Below are 22,681 nucleotides of genomic sequence, written 5' to 3'. Positions count from 1 at the left end.
TTTGAACATAGAAAATGGAATGGCAGATCACATTTATATAGATATATTCAACACAATACAACATATTATAATTAATCAATTAGATATGTGTCATACATGTTAAACAAAGCCTTCCGAACAAGAACCATGGCCATTCTCTGCTATCAATATGCAAGCTTTAGTAAGCAGCCAAACCAAGTAGACATCATATCTAACATCGATTCCTAAAGACTAATCTTCAACAATGGATTCACCTGCTATTCACCAGCATTGACCAATATTGGCACATCATTGTCATACTTAAACAAAATTAGTAACACAATTGTTTCAGTCAATAGCTGTAACCGTAGCCAGTAAAGGCCTTCGAACGTGACATCAAATTTCAAAAGATTCATATTTTAGAAATGGTCTTTGCAGGTTGAGAGGGCCAATCACAAATAACCTTATTCAACTATTAGTGAGAACAATAAAAAAGAGTTGAAAGAGAAAAAAAAAACGAACCCAAATGACATTAATTAGTCATAAACTTTTGTTGTTCGCCAACTGCATGCTGATATTGCAAGTTCACACGAACAATCTCCACGAGGGCATAGGCCGAACTTATGAGAGCACAAAAAATGAGATTAACAGTCCAGCATGTGCTAGACTATTGAGTATGCGACAGAAGTCACAGAAATGGTCATAATATGTGGGGTTCTAAAGTTGCAGAATCTATTTGGAGAACAACTCTGGTCAGGCAATCAGTGTTGACAACAACTAGTGCCGCTTTCACCTAGGCATCATATGAAGTATTTAGTAGAGTAACTCATGATTATGTCATTTTCAATTAACCAATAAATAAAAAAAACTACCATATAAAACTGAGGATACAACTCCCTTAATTAAAGTTGTAAAATTAATCAGAATATTTGCTCTGCTAATTTAGGAAACACCCAGATATCGAATATTCTATTCTTGGCCCCATATCCAACAAATCCCAACCAAAGTGTGATGGCAGGGCACAGATAGCACAAATGCCTCATTATGAAAGAATGCGAAATAAATTGAGACGTGTGATCAAGAAAGGGGTTGAGGGTAAATAAATAATTCAATTACTTTTCTACAAAATCTCCCAAAATGGAGAAGCTGGGCGAACCTAAACTTAGACAACTTTTCTTTTATGACTTATTTCTTTAGTATTCTAGCAAGTATTGCCAATTCAACATGCCAATGACAGAAGTTTCCATTTCCTCCTGCTAAATATAGAACTACATTCCAGGTTCCTTTCTTCAAACCCAAGAAAGGCTCCAACACGAGCATATTTCTGTGTAATGCTCGCAGTAGCATGCTCTTTCACTAACAAACATGGCGAACATCTTCAAATATAATTGAAGGTTTAAATACATTTTTGGTATGAATCACTTTAATTTTGGTTTTTGATCCGTATACTTTAAAAATTAAGTTGTTGGTACTTATTCTTTCAAAAATTTCGTTTGGTCCCTACTACAAACAGTATGCCAAAAGATGTCTTGTAGGGTACAACCATTTGGACCAATGTCTGGTGTACTCGAGAGACCAAAACCCAAGTAGAAAAAACTATAAGAATAAATAAAACTAGGTACCAAGGTCTTGTTTGATGAACTTCTAATAAGCAGTTATGAGAGAAGAAAATAAAAGTAAGCGAACTGAATTTCTACAAGTTTAAATCAAATAATGAACCTCAATTTTTGGAAAAGTTGGATGCGAGAGCTTCTATAAAAATTGTGAGGCACGAATTTATTTTTCTTATGGAATATGGAAGAAGTTTAATCCCATTTTTCTTCACCAATAAATTCTAATTGAGAAGTTTATCCAAACTAGATGCAAAACCTAAACTTGTAAAACTATAAGGACCACAAATCAAACTTATTAAGTATAGGGACCAAAACCAAAATCAAGACAAATGATAGGACCAAAAATATTAAGACCATAATTGAATTGTCCCAAAAGAAGTCAGAAAGAAGCTCAATAATATTTGACTCCACCATCCCATAAGGCTTTTTCTGGACATTCCCTTTATTTCTTACCTTTTCTTTACCTTTCATGACAGTTACGTTGTTGCATCATGGTCAATCCAGATTCCAGCTATTTTATCATGGAAGCTTCTTCCTCTTCTCTTTTTTTCTTTTGAATTTAAGTTTCTTAAACATATCACTTGAAGCCCACACCAAGTTTCACCTCTTTGACCTTGCAACAGTAGGAGGGACAGTAGCCTCTAGCTCAATTCCCAACCTCTAAGAAGTACCCCATAATTCCAAGTATTCTCGTTTGATTCTAAACTTTTTCCTTTCATGATAATCATTCATTTAATGCACTCTCCTCCAATGAGCATCAAGATTATCTCCTTGGCTTTGGCCTCATTTTTCTCAGTTTCCTTGTCTTCATTTATCTGTAATGTAGAAAGGCCAAAGCGAAACTTAGTTCTGATATATACCTTGGACTTCTATTAGATATTGCAAATCTGTTGCAAATTTCACTTTTAGATAGGAAGTATTCAAGTTGATCTTAAAACTTTTACTATACCGGATAAGTTGCAAATTCACCAGCAGATCTTTCATCATTTGCTAATACAGAAATTTAATATAGCCTCAGTGATTAGATATAGACTGAACTCAATTAAGAACAGATTAATGTAAAAGGGAGTACTAATTTTAGACAACAGAAAAATGTTGAGGACGTATTATCCTGACCCATTGGTAAATTCTTAACATGTTATCAATTCTAAAGAAAGAGACAATATAGAGTTTAAGGCAGACAGACAACTGTGAAGAAGATAATATTTTCAATGCATTGTGAACTGAGGACAATGGTTAGTGCCTAATATGTGCAGCTCACTGCAACGTTCAAAGTAAAAATCTTGTTTAGACAGATTTCAGGGAATATGGGTTTGTGTAGAGGGAGCATGTGCGCCACATATAGCAGTGATAATTATATAGAGCTTAAAAACCAATTTTTAAAAAGAAAAGGACAACCTGGTACTCTAAGCTATAAAGCTCGTGAGGGGAAGGAATGACCAGACACATTATGGATTGAAGACAGCCTTGCAACAGACTAATTCCATGAATTGAACCTATGACCTCCTAGTCACACTTCAACAACTCTAACTGTTGCACCAAGGCTACCCTTTCTCTTAAAAGGTTACTTAAAATAAACCATCTTACATCAAGATTAGCATTAATAAAAGTCAAATCCAAATAGGTCAAAACATCAACAAAGGCAAGACCCAAACAAAGCATGTAAAAATGGAAAATCCTCATGCTGAAAACAAAAAGCATATCAACAATAAATCCTTTTTGTTCACTCTCTCTCCCTCTCTTTCACACACATGTACACACTTGTCCAGGAAGGTCTTTTCTTAATTTACATTGGCGAGATTTATGTACAGCATCATAATGTGCATACTTTGATATATTTATGGTGAGAAAAAAATACAATTGTAAGAAACTCTCAATTTACCGTGTGAACTCACCTAATCATTTGTCTGCCTTTCCCTGGCTCTGTAATGAACCTATGTGACAATTAAGATGCAAAAATTTGTTGTTCATTGATTACCAGCTAAACTTTTTTCTCACCAAGGAAACTAAAGAAGAAGCCCATTTTTTCAGTATCTCATTCGATCAGAATTTTTTTAACAGTGTCAGATAATTTAGTTTCATTTTAGTATTTTTTTCCCTATCAAACACTAATAATGAGAAAAATCAATATCTTTTTTATATTTATATGCAATAATTTAGTAACAAGACAGGTAATAAACAGAGCAGGCACATGAGCTGCACCAAGACATTCAAGAGAAATATAAAATCATAGCTGGGCTTTCACCTTATGATTAAGCTTTTGAGAGATGTACTTGTCAACAATGTTCAGTTCTAATTCCCAGATCAACACAAGCCTGAAAATAAAAATGAAACTAATCAAATTTAAATCCAGATAGCGTGCAATACAAACTTAGCACCACATACTACAAACAAGACACAAAAATACACAAGGAAGATTTGATATCATAACTCTCGAGAAGAAAAATAGATTTACTATACTTACGAAACAACTCTCCAATCTCCATCGCCTGCAGTTCAGTAGATTCAGTCACATTTTAGACTGACAGTGTTTTCAAGGCCTCGATCATAGAATCAAATTATGCTTCCCTTGCAGCCTCTAAAAATTGGCTGTTATTATCCATTATAGAGAAACACGCATAAAACTCTCCAGGATTGGTAGTAATAACCAATGATATTCATCTTCAAAAAGGGTGATCAATTCCTCAATGTTTCTTACAGTATATGACATAACGTATTTTGACCACTTGTTTCATGTAATGCTCAAGTAGTCAATGAATGAGTCCAATGTACTGTTCTCACGATTACATAAAATCATTGCAGATTTCAAGGATACTAGAAAGATGAAATAATAAGTTCACAAAGCAATGAATTGATTTTCAATTAACTCTAGTCTGCTCTCAATCTTCTGAGGTTTATTTCTTGAAAAATAGTCAAATGTGATGTACATGAGGAAATCCATAAAAAGGCCCTTTTCATATGTTTCTCTCACAAGTTCAACGTTATCTCGTTTCAAACGGTAAGCTTGATCCAGTATTCTATATGAGATTTCATCAAAACCAAAGGAAAACTCCGACAATTTTTGACCCCATAGTAATGCCTTCTCAGGCATCCCCTGCTTGCAAAATTGTGACAACAACATATTGGTTGTAATCACATTTGGAACAAAACCTATCTTAAGTAATTTGGCAGTAAGAATCATAGCTCGATCTAATATATCACTACAAATACCATTCATCATAGTGTTGTAAGTCACTGTGTCTGGAACAATGCCAGCGGAGATGAGCTCATCCAAAATGATAACTGCTTCATTCATTTTTCGCATTCTGCAGTAGCCATGCATTCGTGTATTATAGGTTGTGATATCTGGGTCAAGCCCACACGAGTACATTTTATTAACCATCTGACCTGCGCCAACCATGTCAAATGCCTTGCAGTACCCTCCAATTAATATGTTAAATGTGAAAATATCTGGCGGCAAACCAACCCGTTGCATGTCAAGAAATGTACCAGTTGCAAACTGCATTTGTCCCCGTCTACAATAACCATCAATGATAATATTGAAGGTGAAGGTGTCAGAAAGAATGCCTTTTTGCCTCATCTCTTTCTCCAACTTTAATGCTTCGGTCATCCTCCCACAATCGCAGAGGCCTCTAATCAAAGAATTGTAAGCAAAATTATTAGGAACAAAACCCATAGCGGACATTTCTAAGAACACTTCATATGCCTCCTCGACATTACCTGCTTTTGAAAGCCCGTCAATTAAGGCTGTAAAGGCAACAGCATCAGGATATATACCCCTTTCTTTCATTTCCTTCCAGAGAAACTGAGCTCCATCCAAATCATTCATCTTGAAATATCCATCCAAAAGCACCGTGTAAGCCACTTTGTTGATGGGAAACCCCTTCTCTAGCATCCCATACAAAAGTATCCTGGCTTCTTGCAAGCATCCTTTCCTACACAAACTCATAAGCAGAGAATTACAAGTGGACGATGAAGGAGTGAAACCGCCCAAGACCATAATACGATAGGCTTCAAAAGCTTTGTCTTCTAAACCTGCCCTGCTATAGGCACCTATTACTGAGTTAAAGGCAACAACACTAAGAGTTAGTCCCTTTTCAAGCAATTCTTGCAATAATGCCATGGCCTCATCAAGTCTGCCAGTCCAACATAGCACAGACACAGCTACATCACACAGTGAACAATCTGGAAACAATCCCGATACAATCAAATCTTTCAACAACATGTTCCAATCATCTTTTCTCCCATACTTATAATACCCCCCAACCAAAATATTAAAAGTCACAGAATCAGGAGAAACACCCTTAGTCCTCATCTTTTCATAAAGCAAGTTTGCCTGACTAACCTCCCTTGCCTTGAAATACCCATCCATCAGTGTATTATACATAGCTGCGTTTGGCGCAATTCCCATATCCTGAATCTCATCAAAGAGCTTCTGCGCCCTCCCCACATTCCCTTCCCGGCAAAGTGCATGCATGATGGTATTAAACGTAGAGAGACTCGGTTCACAACCACTTCTAACCATCAAATTTAGCCAATCAAACGCAACCGAAGTCCTCCCCCTAACACAGCACGCGTTAATAAGAATGTTAAACGCAAAAACATCAGGACTACACATAAACTTAGGCATCAAATGCAACAAACTCTCCGCAGTCGCAATCTTCTGTTGTCTACAAAACCCATACAACATCACACTAAACGTGATATTCGAAGGGCGAGGCCCTCTGTGGATCATATCCTTGAACACCTTCCACACACTACCATAATCACCAAGCCTAAGCAACAACCTCATGAGAATAGTCAGCGAAGACAAACCAGGCCTAACTCCCACATCCCTCATCTTACGCAAAACCTCCAACGCCTCAAAACTCATCCCCAAATTCAGAAACCCCCGCAAAAGGGTATTCAAGACGGAAAAATCAGACTCGTACATAGCATGATTGTTCCACATAAACTCAAATATTTCGTTGGCTCTCCCAGCCCCAACCCTGGCAATGAGCCAGGAAACGACGTCCTGCGCGAGCAGGGGAAGGCCCTTGGCCGCCAGAACATGCGCCGCGACGCAGCTCAAGCGAACGGTCTCCTGGGAATTGTTCCCGAAGGCCAGCTTGAAGAACGCAAAGGCGGCGTGGCGGGTGTCTAAGAAGTTCATGATCTTGACGAGAAGGAAGGGGCAGAAGCGGAGGGAGAAGGCCTTGAGAGCGAAACCCTGGTCGGTTTTAATGGCGGTGGATAGGCCCAGGACGAGTAGGCGACGTTCACGTGCGGTGATTGTGTTGAGGGGTTTGAAGGTGGAGTCGGCGAGAGGGAGAAACTGAGAGAGATAGTGAGAGGTGTGGGAGGGTGAATTGGTAGTGGAATAGTGGGAGTGAGAGAAGGAGAGGATGATTAGGGAGAGGGGATTGAGAGAGGTCTCGCTTGAGAGAGAGAAGAGGGGCCGAGAAATGTGGAACTTCGGCGACATTGGGAGGTCGCAGATGGAGATGGAGATGGGAGCGCCGCCACATAACACGGCAGCCAGGTCGTCCCAGCTTAGCTCAGCTCATCTCAACAATGCCTCCTTCCATTCCAAGAACTCGAGTTAAAAAAAGTTTAAAATACTTGTTTTTTTTTTAAAGAAGTCCTAATTTTGATTTTTTTTTTAAATAGGTCTCAATTTTTATTCATTTTGTTCAATTGGATCTTTTTTCTAACACCATTTAAATCATTAACGGCCATGAACAGGGACTGCTTCGTGTCACTTCGTGGTTTTTTTGAATTTTTTTATTTTTATTTTAATTTTATTTTAATTTTATTTTTATTTTTTTTAAATGTACACGTGTCAACCCAGGAGCGTGCCACGTGTCATTTCGTGGTTTTTTTGAATTTTATATTTTATTTTTTTGAATTTTTTTGAATTTTTTTTAAATATCCACGTTTCAACCCAGTAGTGTGCCACGTGTCAAAGTCAATATTCTATATTCAATTTGGTCCTTATATTTATTAATTTTGTTCAATTAGGTCCCAATTTTTGTTAACATTAACCAATTTGGTCCCTATCGAAGATGTGACCAAATTTAATTTTTATATCAAAGTTATAATGATGTGAATTTTAATATATTATATAAAAATATTTAATAAAAAATGTAAATTTTAATATAAAAATTAAATTTGGTTTTAATTTGGAGAGGGACCAAATTGGTTAATGTTAACAAAAATTGGGACCTAATTGAACAAAAATAACAAATATAGGGACCAAATTGAATTTAGAATATTGACTTTGACACGTGACACGCTGTTGGGTTGACACGTGGACATTTAAAAAAAAAGTTAAAAAAATTTAAAAAAAATCAAAATAATCAAAATAAACAACGAAGTGACACGTGGCACACTCCTGGGTTGACACGTGTACATTTTAAAAAAATTTTAAAAAATTTTAAAAAAAATTAAAAATAATAAAAATAAAAATAAAAAAAATTCAAAAAAAAATCACGAAGTGACACGTAGCAGTCACTGTTCATGGCCGGTAATGATTTAAACGGTGTTGGCAAAAAAGGACCCAATTGAACAAAATTGACGAAAATTGGGACCTATTTGAACACAAAACCAAAATTAGGGCTTTTTTGAAAAAACTTGACGAAAATTGGGACCAAAAAGGTATTTTTAACCTTAAAAAAACCTTATTTTTTTTTCCTTTTTATCTCTCATGCTTGAAAAATTTAGGTTTAATAAAATTCTAATTACCTTCATAAATTTTAAATGTTTTTAATTGAATTTTTTAAGTATTTGAATGTTTTTTTGGGTTAAGTGGTTTTTGTTAGTTGATTTTGTTGTTTTTCATTTTTTTTTCTCTAATTCATCGTTTAAGTGTTTTTTCTTTTCAATTTCTTCAAACTTGTGCCTCAACAACTCACTTACTCTCAAAGTAAACTAAGAAGGTGAAAGACTTATTAAAAGACAAATATTGCATACTAACGTTAATTTTTCATTTAATAAATATATATGATAATTAATAAAAATCAATTACTTTAATCATTAACAAAACTAAAAGAATATTTTGTTAATTGTATTAAAAAGAAACACATTAATAATTCTTATACTTATTATACTTAATTTAAATTAGAGGTAAGTATATTTTTACTTATTCAACTTACATGTTCTTTTCTCAAATTTTGATATATTTTGATTTCCAAATTTTAAAAGTGAATATAGTCTTTTTAACATAATGACATTAATTTTTTGAACTTGTTAAACAATGGTCTAGACTTCATTTGATATGTAACATTTCAAAACAGTCTAAACAACTTAAACATCATCCTAAAACAGGTTTGACACATTAATAAAAAATTAAGTAGAAGTCGCGTATCTAAAACACGAATTTTAATTTAAAAAAAATTGAAAGTGGTTTTCGCAGCACATGACTTTTGAGTTTGAAATTTTAAATATGAAGTCGTCTTTGTAGCTCATAACTTCTGCAAAATGAATGTTGAAGTCATGTAAGTTGAGCACAACTTAGTGTAGACTTCATATTTTTTTCTAAACCTATTAGTTCTAGTAATCTATGTACAAAAAGTACACCATTTGAGTAAAAAGACAGATAAATCTATATGTTTAACAATCTTAAAATTTAAATTTACAACACATTTTGTTACAAATTTATTATTGATGTTAATATGTGTGTGTGTGTGTGCATGTGTGTACGTGTGCGTGTGTGTGTTTTATTTAACAAGAACTTGTTTATAACTTTTAGGGTTTTCTAACTTTTGGTTTTGCTTCTTCTTCCATTCATCTTTCATAAGGTCAGGTATAGTTCTTTTTTTGTACTTATATTTTTTCGTTTTTATATGATGTTTTTTTCTTATTATGCTTCTCCTGATTTCTTCTCCTTTTTTCTTCATTTTGGTGTGTTTACCTGATGTTTTAAATGTTGTTTAGTTGTTGTTGGTGCCTTTCACTCTCTTTATCAAGTAGGATTTAATGGTTTTATTTTTTTTCTTCTATTTTTATTGGTCATATATTGTGTTTATAAATATTTGTTTTTGTTATGTATCGTATACAATTGTTTTCAATGGCTAAGAAGTTTGATAGTATACAAGAAATTGATGGTAAGAGGGAAACAATTAAACTTGGGGTTAGAATCAATGAGTTGTGGTATGTTCAGAATAGGGATGAAGGCAAACATCTAGAAATGATTCTTATGGATGATAAGGTACATATATATTTCCCATATTCTTACCGTAGATGAATTTTTTTGTAACTTCATGTCTACCAATTATGTGTACTTTATTGAAATTTCCACATGATTTTATTTGTGCTTTAGGGTGACCTTATACTGACTATGGTTAAGGAAGATGATCTAGTTGCATAGGAAGGTAGGCTGGTAGAGAAAGAGACTTATGTCATGCATAATTTAAAAATTCTAAAGAATCGAGGACAATATCGGGTATGTGACCATGTTTGTAAGCTATTGTTTATTGGTGCTATTGTCATTAAAGTACAACCACTTCCCGATATTCCTATGAAACCATTCAATTTTAAAAGCAAATGTAAAGCATGTTTCTAAGATTTCAACCATGAAAAGGGTGAGTATGATGAAATGAGTTTTTATTGTATTATATTATTGATCTTGGAAAGTTAAATGTTTTTTATATGTTTTTATTGATCATATTTAGGAAGCATGTTGTGTGACCGTTGCCACCACTATGAAGTTGAATTTGGGGAATGATGGATGGATTCTAGCCTGTAACTATTGTAAAAGAAGAACTGAAGAAGTTGGTTGTTCTAAGTGTGTCAAATGTAATGCATCTTATTAGAAACCTACAGATATGTTAGTGTTTACATATGTTAATATGTGCCTTTTTTGTGATGATAATGTTAAAAAATATGCTAATATGTACGTTTACGAGCTTTGGGTATTGCAGGTATAAATTGGATATTGAGGTTTGCTATAGAGATCATGTTGCTAACTTTAAAAGAGTTATCCAGCTATGTGACTTATTAGTAAGTGCACCAAGTTGGTTGTAGTATAACCAAATGAGGTTATCGTATCCACAGGGATTTACCAAGTATATTGGTAGTTTATTTTTAGGCTTTTGTATTTTGAAATTTTGGAATGGATGTTATTATTGGATTTCATCTCATCCTCTTCCACTACACTACATGATCTTGCCTATTTACTTACGCAAATCATTCAATGTCTTGGGAGTGCTCTTTAAATGTAACTCTCAGTCCATTCCTAGCATCTAGAGCCTAAAATCATCAAACTCCAATATGATTCCTTAGCGAGTATTTTAATGAATCACTTGCTTTAAGTGCAGGACTTTATAACTAGTTACAACCTTAGATATATTCCTAGGATCTAAAAGTAGACGGAGAATTAATTGGTGTAAGATTCGTGAAAATTAATTAATTAAATAATTAATTAATTAATAAATGCGGGTAGTGAGAGCCTTTTTGACATTTAATTTTGACATGTATGATGTGGAAAAGTATTAGCTTGAGTGGTTAAGAGTACTTGTTTGTGTGAGAGGACTTGAGATCAAGTCCTATGTATGTCATTTATGTGTTGTTTGATTTATTATTATTTTAATAATATGATTGATCATGTGGAGTGATAATATAATTTTATAATTTTAAGAATTATCACGTAACATGAATTGGTTAAATGGTTGTGTATTGAGTTGGCATTGACATGGTATTGGGTTTGAACCCTGGTAGAACCAAAGTAAACTTTCTTTTTGCTAAAATTAGTTTTGGAAAGAATGTGAAAGGGCATAGAAAACCCTAGCCGAATGGACAGCCAAGAGGGGCTGGAAAAACAACCACTAAGTGATCTTGAATGGCAAATTAAGCTAGCTTAATGTCATTTTCGTTTTTCTATCATCATTGCCAATTAAGACAACTTTTATTGACCAATTAAGGAGAAAGAGAGAATGTTTGTGGATGTCATTGTTCTAGAAAAATTGAGAGAGAATTCAGAGAGAAATTGGTGCTGTGAGTGAAGCATAGAGGTGGAATTGAAGAGAACTAAGGCAAGCCATTGGCGATCAAGGGAGCTCTTCAAATTTCAAAGTTAAGCTAAGGAATCCAGGTTAGGGGAGCTAAACTCGTGCCGTTAATGTTTATTTTCGTGAATCATTGTATGAGATATAGTATGAAATGCATGAATCATCCTTTCCTGTTGAATAATTGCGTTCTGGAAAATTCCCAAAAATTGCCTGGCGGTTACGAGTAACCCGCCAGGCGACGCATCCCAAAATTTAGTGTTTTCTAGGTTCCTTTGAGGAACCACCTGGCGGTGAGCGCCGTGTTGCCAGGCAACACAAGCACATCAACCTAGTTTCTTGGTTTTTTGATGAACTGCTTGGCAGTGATGAACACCCGCTAGGCAACGCGGACCATTTTTTTTGTTCGGTGTTGATGTTTTCGTGTTCTGGGAAGATTCTAATTGGGGAGAAATCATGTTTTAATTGTTTGTGATTGGTTAGACATCATATACCCTTGAATTTCGTGGAATTAGCGATGAAATTGGATGAAATCATATGAGCATATACTAGGGTTTGACAAATTGGGATTTTGGGAATATTAATGTTTGATGTTGGAATTGCGTTGATATCATGTACAATTCGATTCTGGTTGGAGAATAGGTAATCCTAGTAGTAATAATTGACTGCGGAAAGCGGGTAACAGATTACTGGAGGGTGGTTTAGAGTTAGTGGACATTTATAGGTGTAGGGAAAAGCTGAAATGTTTCCAGGCTTTCATGCACCGCCTGACAGTACTTGCGTTTCCGCTAGGCGCCAACGCAGTGGATGTTGCACTGCGTGACTGGGATGGCAGGCACTGGGTGGATTCTGTTGCAGTCCTAAATGAAACTGGAAGAATAGATTTGGTGACGTTTTTGGATAGTTAATGGTAGAACTCTAATGCATGAGCTAGGGTAGTTGATTAAACTTAGGATTGATTCGATTTAGTAGCAAAGTGATGTGAGGAAAGTGTAGGTTTGGTTAGTTAAAGGAGGACTAGAATGAATACGGCCTAATCTGTTGTAGTATGTATTGTTCCGAGACTTAGCTTAGGCTGAGGTATAACATAGTGTAAATATGGTTGTGTGCAAGCTATGAGGAGAAAGTCCAAAAACTTGATCATGGTCTACGACAAATTCGGAATTATGGTTGAAGCAGTGAACACTTGGGTAATAGTGAATGGAAATTTGAGATGAATCTAGCACATAAATTATAAGTGAATTACGAATATTCTATAGGAATAAGGTTGACCTTAAGGAGGCATAATTTTTGGTAGGCTTGGGTGGTTGAACTTAAATGGAAGTAGGAGACTTGATAATGGATTTGCCACTAGACAAGTGATACCAATAAAGTGGGTAGTGAATTATAAGTCTTGATGTATCGAATGAGGAGTAGAAACAGGTCTAATTGACTCTAAACCAGTACTGTGAAGGTTTTGATACAGCGCTTTGCAATGGTATTAGACCGCCAGACAATAGTGGCCAATTTAGAGAGGCATTGGACTTGTAGCGCTTGGCGGTGAAGGACATTCCACCAGGCGATACCTGCAGACAGTGGGCATCAGAGGCGCTTTGCATCTGGCGGTACGCGTCCCTCGCCAAGCGGTCTGGAAGCGTAGTGCGCCTGGTGCCTCGAGAGCAGCACCAGACGATAATATTATAGCAGAATGATGTTATGCTTGCTTTGTGGTGCGTGGTCTACAATGCTTCTAGGATATCTCAAAGGTTGGCTTGTTGGTGTTCCTTCAATTGTGGCTCGGAACATATCCCTTGAGTTATGGCTCGGGATAGGGGTTAAGCACGTGGTATTCCTTGAGTTGTGGCTTGGGTTGACAAGTGTTGCCGGTGTGAGTGTGCACGTAGCGGCGTGTATGAATGGGTCCAGTGAGATTGCCCTCCTCAGTAATAACTGACGAGTTTGGTAGTCTTGGGACGTATGATTGTTATTCGTAGTGGGAACTCCACTTGACGTTACGATGTATGATCTATAACATGGTTTCCCGCATGTGCTCTATCGGTTGTGGTCGATAGGTGTGGTAGCAAGACATCTTGAGATATTCATCAGAAGATGTAGAACACGGTGAACATGGTTGTGGTAATGTTGTATGGTAACAAAGGATGGAATTCCTTTGGTGTGATTGTGATATGTGTATCTGTTGTGTGTGTATGTGTGTATATATATATATATATATATATATATATATATATATATATATATATATATATATATATATATATATGTGTGTGTGTGTGTGTGTGTGTGTGTGTGTGTGTGTGTGTTTATTTTGTTAGCTCACCCTATCTGCTTGTGTTTGGTGATGATCGTATACGTGGTATACGTGAGCAGATGATGTTGTAGGTGGATCTGGTGAGGCGTAGAGCCAAAGCGGGACTAGTCTTGGGAGATTTTATCAGAATTTTATGTGTTATGATTTTAAATTAGTTGTAAACTTTTATATTATCAGACTTTAATTTTATAATGAATAATTAGCCATTTTGGGTTTCAGTTATTGTTACAGTGAAATAAAGTTTGAAATTCCCGCATTTTTGGGAAATGGATTTTTAATTAATGAACTTTTATCTTTCTTATTTTATTTTATTATTTAAATCCGTAATGTTCGGGCAAGAGGTTACAGTTGGGCCACAACTTGAAACCAATTTCTGCTCAATCCCAAGCTAGAGAAATAAGATAAGTGACCAATTCATCCAACAACAAGCACAAATTAATTCACAAACAGATTGAGTGAAATCATAGATAAATATCCAAGAAGTAGAAGTACACATAATTAAAATTAATTACATCCAACCTCAACATTAGAGAGTTCAACTACTTATAAAATATTGCAATGCAATCTCAACAACATTTATGCATAAGATTTATAATGAAAGCATCTCTATCGAGCCTCTGACAATGTATTCCTACTCAAGTAATACATATTTAATTCTTCACTCAATACCTAAAATAAGGATATAAGATTTGTATTTATAAACTGTTTAGGGCGGTGCTCAACTCAAGCTTTGGTGCTCAATCGTAGAGGTTTCTCTCTATGTAGGTTTTTCTCTTAACCACTTTAAGTGCTCAGCACTATCTTATGACTTACCTGTAAAAGTTACATTCCAAATCTTTCCAAACCGCCTTTCTAAGCGCTCAATGAAACATTTTTGCCTTAAGCTATAACCGTTTTTCCTTAGGTGGGTACTTGAGGTTTTCTTCTTATAAAGGTTTCCTTAATTTCCTTTATGGCGCTCAACATCGTCTTTTAGGCTTAAGCTGCACATCCTTAAATTCTTTGAAAATATCTGTAAAAACATCACAAACACATCATATTCCTTAGTTTCTTACTTCTCTACTCCTCATTCTATAATCTAAAGTAAAATGGGTTGTTTACTTACAAAATATGGTCAATTAAAGCATGATAAGTGTCAAATTTAAGTGGAAAATTAACATGTTCTTGACACTTATCAGGGACCATGAATGTGCAAATATTATTGGAAAGTCAGCTTTAGAGTTGAAGATAATAATGATGGAGGTAATGTTTAATAATCTACTAATCCATGTACTCAGTATCTTAGTGGTCTAACAAAAAAACCCCAAGTTTTGTGCAGGCATGTGAAGATGACCCGAAATTCTTAGTTGATGATTTAAATGTCTCGCTAGGGGTTGAGTTGACCTTTAAGGTAAGAGTGCAACTTCAAAGTAGATGTGCCTCAATAATAAAAACTACTAATGATGCAAACATTATTACAATGACCAAGATGCGCTTAACCAAAAGAAGATATAGATATGGATAATAATTTTAAATTATTATGTACCACTACAATGTTATGTTTTTCTGATTTTTGTACGTCAATAGGAGGGAAAATGCATTGAGAATCAATTTGTGATTTAGCTGTTGAAGATGACACTTCTATTGTAAGTAAATAAACTTTTTTTTAACATAATAATATGTTTTTATGATTTTCTTTGTGAACATGATCTAAAATGTAGTAGGAGTAAAATTTGTAAGTTTGGCAATGACCTTTCTATTGTAAGTATATATGCTCTTTCTTTTTTGTAGTTGTAGAATAGACGAGAGATTTAGTGAATGGTTTTGATGTGTACTATGTAGTGGAGTCTATTTGGGATAGCGGACAATGGCCCAAATGTTGGATTTTGGAAAACACCTTCCAAGAAATTGTTCCTAGAGTATAATGTTGAAGATGTGATATCTGAGGAGATGTAATCTACGCAACGGTCAACCACTAAACTAGCCAAGATTATCAAGAAAGAAAAAGAATGATGTGTTTATAACACAAGTTCATGATGTTAAATGAAATTTTAATTTTGTGTATATATTAAGAGATGTATTAGCAATTAGTGGATATGTACTTTGATATGTATTAGCAATTAGTGGAGATGTATTTTGATATGTATTAGCAGGTTTTGTGTAAAAAGACCGATGTGGATATCTATTAGCAAATATCTTTACATGCCATATGTATTAGGAGATATATTCTAATATGTATAATATATTTACTACCCTTTGGATTTTAATTTGTTTTTGTATGTGTTGTGATTTTATTTTGTGGTACTTACAAAATTTAATTAGTTGATAATATATATATATATATATATATATATATATATATATATATCATCATTTATAACAAAATTGAAAAATCTATAACAAATAAAAATATGATTTATTCAAGATCAAATACCAAAGGAAAAAGTATACTTAATATATTATATTGTATATCTAAAATTTACATTGCTTAATCAATTTCATAATAAAAACACTTTATAAAATAGTCATTGATATATATTATCACAAATAACTAAATAATGTATAAATTTTAATTACTTCATAAAAGATAAATATTGGCTTAGTCATGTATACATATCATCATCTTAAAAAAAAAGGTAGATAACAAAATATGTTGTCTTTAATAAAAAGAAAGGATATATATAGAAAATGATATGGATAAAATAACCAATAGGAAATATAACATAGCAAAACATTGAAGGTTGTTCAAATACAAAAACATACTAAAACATAAAATATTATTGTTCACATTCTTAAACATATAAGACTAATTATATCTACATAGATTCCAAAATAAGTATTTTAGATATATCAATATCTAAATCTTCATTACAATGATTTTGTTCTATTGTTCTCCAGATTCCTAGCAACATCGAAACGGATAGTATCTCTAACACTGAATCCATTCATAACACAGAAAGTCTTAAGATTTCTATCAAAATTTCTAAAGCTTCTACTGTAAAGGAGTGTTGGGAAATCTTGCTTAAAACTATGGATGAAAATGAAACAATTGTTGACTACTTTGACAAAATGCAGGAACATGCCAACTCAATATGGGCATGTAAAGATAGTATCATATATCAACAAGTTGTAGAAAAGATTCTAAGAACCTTGTTACAAAGATTTGATCATGATGCAGTAGCAATTGAAGAAACGAAAGATTTGGAGCAAATGGAAATAGAAGCACTGCAACATTCCCATGGGCACTAGATAAAGAGAGAATATGTAATTAGGAGCAAGCTCTTCAAGCTCGAACTTCTAAAAAAAAAGGAAAAGACAACACCTCTTCAAAAGGAAAGAAATCTTTCTACAAGAAAAAGACTCAGGATCATAAGTCAAGTGATGCTTCCAAGAACAAGAAAGATAATAAGAAGCAGCACACCAACTATAATTAAGAGAAGGAGTGGAAATTTGATAAAAGGAAGGTGAAATGTTATAACTTCCAGAAATATGGACATTTCACTCGTGAGTGTTGGGATGGAGAAGAGGCTAAAAGTAAATCGAAGAATCAAGCAAATTTGGCTCAAGATGATGCTTCGAGCGACTATGATGTTGTGATGCTAATGGAAAAAACCAGTGCTGATAATTTGGATGAAACATCTTCATGGTAACTTGATTCAGGTTGCTTAACACATATGACTTGAAGGGGATACTGGTTTATAGAAATTGATGATATCTATCAAGGTAAGGTGTGGTTTGCTGATAATAACAACTTGAGTGTAGAGGAAACTAGACGTGTTGTGTTGAGAAACTATAATGGCAAAGAAACCATAATTTATTATTTGTTGTATGTACCAAGATTGAAGATAAGTTTGATGAGTCTTGGACAACTTTTGTAAAAAGGTTTTATCATGGAAATGAAGGAGAATTGTCTAAATGTCTATGACAAAACCAAGAAACTTGTTATTCAAGCAAATCTCTCAAAAAATAGAACTTTTAGGATTTGTGTAGACACATAGAGACATCAATGCTTTGCTACTATAGATAATTGAGATGAATGGCTATGGCACAACTGATTTGTTCATTTAAACTTCCAAGATTTACATAAGCTACGCCACAAGAACATGGTTGCAGGGCTTCCTTCAATTGTTGTTCCAGAAGAAGTGTGTAGATAGCGCATTGAATGTAAACAGACCAGATCTAAGTTCAAGAAGTTTGCACTAAGAAAAGCTACATAAAAACTTGGTGTAATTTACTCAAACATATGCATACTAATGTAGGTTGAGACACCTAGAGGTAAGAGATACTTTGCCTTGTTTATTGATAATCTAACAAGAAAAATGTGGATTTATTTATTGAAGAGGAAGAGTGAAGTGTTGTTTGTGTTCATAAAATTCAAAAGCATGGTAAAAAAACAAAGTGGAAATAAGATTAAAATGTTGGGAACCAATAGTGGAGGAGAATATGCTTCATTAAATTTTAGCAGTTTTTGCGAGAAAAAAGGGATCATACACGAATTCACTCCTCCTTACGCCCTTAAACATAATGGAACCATTGGACAGCATATGCACACGATTCAGATGCTTCTAATGTTTTATTCAAGGATGATACTCCAACACTACAAGAGAAGTCTAAAGATCAAATTGAAAGGAGGTCCTCTTGAATTTCAAAAATTCAATCACATCTTCAAGACTATGAATAATTTCATGATTCAGTTGTAACTACAAAGGGAAACTTGGTTCATCTTGCCCTCATTGTAAAATCTGAACCAATTGTGTTTGAAGATGCAACAAAAGATATGCATTGATTGAAAACCATGCAGGACATAAAAACTAGTTGAATTACCACCAAGCAGTGGCGGAACTTGGACTAAAATTGTAGGGGGACCAAATTAGATTTGTTATATATAATTTTTTTTAGAAGAAAAACTATTCATTTTTTTCTCTTCATTTCCTCTTCTTATAACAAACACATATAATAGTAGAATTCAAAAAAATATTACTATCATTCGCTATTATATCATAATACCAATTCATGAATACCATTTTAGATCAAGCATTCGTATCTCATCAATTTGATTTGGTGGTATTGTCAAATTTGATGTCGTTTTTTCCAGATCACATTCTATTGAATTGTTAAATTCATTATATGTAACTCTGATAACTTTAGAGATTTGTTTTATATTGTCTTAAATTTTTGGTTCTTATTAAATTTCTCAAGCTTAGTTAACGTAAATGCATTTCTTTCTCATCTTCATCACAAACCTTCCTCTTTGAAAAAAAGGAATCAATTTTTTTACTTTGTATCATAATCTTTCTAATATAAATTTATCACCTCTTACCTATTTAGAATAAATAAAATTTATATTCATAAATCACAATTATCACAATGCAAAACATAATAAAACTCATACTACTTTAATTAAATAAGCAATACTGTATAAATTCAAAACTTAAAAAAAAAAATACCATAAGTAGCGAAAAACACAAAATCCCTAAATTTCATAATTAAGGATTATAATAATTTAGGAAAAATTATAATTAGGGTTCATACCAATTTCATAAAAGAATCCCTAAAATCATAATTAGGGATTATATTAATTTAGGATAAACTTAATTTGGAAGAAACATCCTAAAAAGAATCATAAACTAACATACATAAATCATAATAAGATACTAACCTTGATTTGTGATAGATCATGCAAGAATGTATACATGAATCTCAATCTATGTGTTTCCAACCTCTATTTCCCAACCTTTGTATTTATCTCTCTTCACAGACTTTCATGATAATTTACATGATGGAAAGATCTTATAGTCAGAAAAAAACCCTAATCTCTTTTATAAATTAATGTCTCTATTAAAATTTTTTATTTTATCTTTTATTATAATTTTTCATAATATAATTTTAATATAAATAATATATAATATAATTTTAAAAAATATATAAATATATATAAAAAAAATTCAAAAAAAAAATGGGGGAGCCGTGGCTCCCCCCTGTCACGTCCTAGGTCCGCCAGTGCCACCAAGTAATAAGCCAATTGCACTCAAGTGGGTCTATAAAGTGAAAGTGAATCCAAAGGGTAAGATTGTAAGGTACAAAGCCAGACTAATGGCTTAATACAAAAAGTTGGAATAGATTATGGTGAAGTGTACGCACCAATGGCCAGAATTGAGACTATTTGATTAGTAGTGGCTATCGCTAACAATGCTAATTAAGTCCTTACACCATTTATATGTCAAGTTGGCTTTTCTAACAAGCAAGCATATTGAGATAAGATTCATTTTATCCGAGAACAAATATGCAATGATAAATTGGAAGTGGAACACTATAGGTCAAAAGTGGAACTTGCTGACATATTAACAAAGTGTGAAATTCAAAAATATGAGAGTTAATTAGTGTTTTAGATGTAAAACTTTTGGCTTGAGGAGGAGTGTTAACTTTGTTAATTGTTAACTCTGTTGTTTCTGTTTTCTTCAAATGTTGTCTCCTTTCTTATATATAAACCTATATGGTTATCAATAATATGAGTGAGAAGAATATTTCCACTATATGTTGTGTGTTATCAATGTGTTGTTCTATCTTTTACTGTTTCATTGATTAACAAAAAGTATTTAGATCGTATAATTTGACATTCATTTTTGACAAATTGTATAATTCAAAATTTACATTTATTTTATGATTGTAATACCTGAAACACTATCTTCCTTTAGAGAGAGACAACGGGAGACAACGAGAAGGATGATAAGGAAGTGACAAAACAAGGGGTGACAATGACATACAGGTACACATCAAAAGTATGGGGCGCAAAAAGAAATTACCAATTATCTAATGGAAGATTCCTCAAGACTCAAAATCCAAATGAATAAAACTAATCCAACGACACTATCTTATTAAAAATTCAAATAAAAACATTAGAAACAATATTGTTCTAAAGTGAAAGTCTATTTTAGTAAAAATAAGTGAGTATTCTTGATTGTATATTAAATATAATAAATATTTATTTTATACATTAAATGTTATGATAAATAAATGTTTTAAATATATAAGTTATATTATATATAAAACTTATAATAAATAAACATATCTACGATATAATTTTGATTTATAATGAATAGTTTAAAAAATTATTGTAATTGAATTAGAGATTGTAATAAAATATGGTAAATAAAAAAAATATGGATGATTAAAATATCAATCCTATAAATAAAAATTAAAACACAATTTGAAACAATTGAAAGATAATTTTCATGTAAATTATAAGAGGTGTGAATGGAGCATATCTCAATAAAAAGAGAAGGAAAATGCTATTAAGAATGTCTAAATAAGAGAGTGGAGAGAATAATAATTTCACTCTTTAAATATTATATATATATATATATATATGTATATTTATATTAGACATTTATTTACGTCTGTATATTGATCTACGGAGTGCGAATTTGATTGGGATCCAGACTTAAAGAATTTCAAAATTCATATAATTATAATATAAAATATTAGAGGTCATATAATTACAATATAAAATATTATGGGTGTTGGGAATTTTGAAAGGTTATGAAAATACCAGAGATGTGAGATATATGATAAATATAAAAGATATATCATATAGAGGAACTTATTTTATTTTATTTATATGTATACTCTTTCTTTCTTTCTCTCTCTCTCTCTCTCTCTCTCTCTCTCTATATATATATATATATATATATATATATATATATATATATATATATATATATATATATATATATACACCTTAGAAGAGATCAACAAAGCATGAATGAAATCGTCTTATAAGAGCCTGCTATTGAATCTAATGATGGTGAGTTTAGAACTGGTTTGGACAGAGTTGAAGTTGACTGATGTGATGTTATCTTCAAATCATTAGAAAGTATTATCAACCTTGATGTCAATATGAGCAAGTTGAAAGATTCCTCTTATTTATCATAAATAAGTTAAATCAAGCTCAAGGTGCGCTCTTCACCATTCGTTGCATTTTACAAGATGGTCAATCGACAATCATACGTGAACAAATAAAAAATTGTCGTCAAATACCTTTATGTGATTTTTTCTAAAAATAAAATTATAAAATTATTGATCCGAGAATTTTTCCTTTCTAAATACAAATTTAAGCGAAATACAAACTTAAATGAGTGAAAATTTAACCAGATGTCTATTATATATATATGTAATGGTTAAGCTCAATACCATGGAATAAATTAAACTAATAGTTCCCAAAACAAATGCTAAAAAATTATTTTTCTCACCATCAATGCATTTGGGTTTGACATTGAATATTTAATTGGTAAGAAAAATATGCATTGAGTACTTTAACTCTACATAGGTCTACTGAGACCATTTTATTTTCAATGTTTCTATTTTTGTCTTCATTGTGCAATCCTATTGACTCTATGTGTATGTTTTGTATTAGCACTTTAAACCAGATTTTGTTTTCCAGATGTAACTAAAATGCTAAAACAAAGATACACCATAATCAAATGCACCTAGAATTGAACTGAAGCCAATTTTCACAAATCTTTAACTTTCTGAAACAACATTTGCATCTTCAAAAGAAAAATCTTCTAGCTTTCAACAAAATGATGTTTGTTCAATAGTCAGTTCCTACAACTCTAGACATGGACGAAAATGATTCAAAAGATGCACGAAGAAAAAGGAAGGCTATTCTTTCGGAAAAGATTGCAAATAAGATTAATAACTTTTCATGTCAAATAACTATCTTTTTCTTCCATTACATTTTAAACTTTCTTCAATTTTTTTTCTCATGTCATTTTGTAATTGAAATACTGATGCAATCTGATATAGCTCATTTTGTCTAAATGTAGTTTCCATATTCCTCA

General features: G+C 32.9%; 1 protein-coding gene across 4 annotated transcripts; it reads right to left on the bottom strand.

The window, feature by feature from the left end:
* LOC114177699 (uncharacterized) lies at positions 1-7,148 on the bottom strand. 4 transcript variants are annotated; one of them, XM_028063171.2, is made up of 4 exons: positions 4,036-7,148; positions 3,817-3,886; positions 2,025-2,386; positions 1-751 (listed from the first exon to the last, which is right to left on the bottom strand). In XM_028063171.2, the coding sequence occupies exon 1, from the start codon at positions 7,033-7,035 to the stop codon at positions 4,408-4,410; it is 2,628 nt and encodes an 875-aa protein (XP_027918972.1). In that variant the 5' UTR covers positions 7,036-7,148; the 3' UTR covers positions 1-751; positions 2,025-2,386; positions 3,817-3,886; positions 4,036-4,407. The 4 variants fall into 4 exon arrangements, with proteins under 4 accessions (XP_027918972.1, XP_027918974.1, XP_027918971.1 ...); XM_028063173.2 differs by having other exon boundaries at positions 1-2,386; positions 4,036-5,201; positions 5,292-7,148; XM_028063170.2 differs by having other exon boundaries at positions 1-2,386.
* Between the last annotated feature and the right edge of the window lie 15,533 nt (positions 7,149-22,681).

Source organism: Vigna unguiculata, chromosome 3 (assembly GCF_037176805.1).
Source record: "Vigna unguiculata cultivar grain cowpea cultivar isolate G323 ecotype 2 chromosome 3, ASM3717680v1, whole genome shotgun sequence".
NCBI lineage: Eukaryota > Viridiplantae > Streptophyta > Magnoliopsida > Fabales > Fabaceae > Vigna > Vigna unguiculata.
This window is presented reverse-complemented; position numbering and strand designations above follow the sequence as displayed.

Bases quoted from the DNA above. Each gene is read 5' to 3' on its own strand.
- LOC114177699 (XM_028063170.2), bottom strand. From the start codon at position 7,035: ATGTCGCCGAAGTTCCACATTTCTCGGCCCCTCTTCTCTCTCTCAAGC.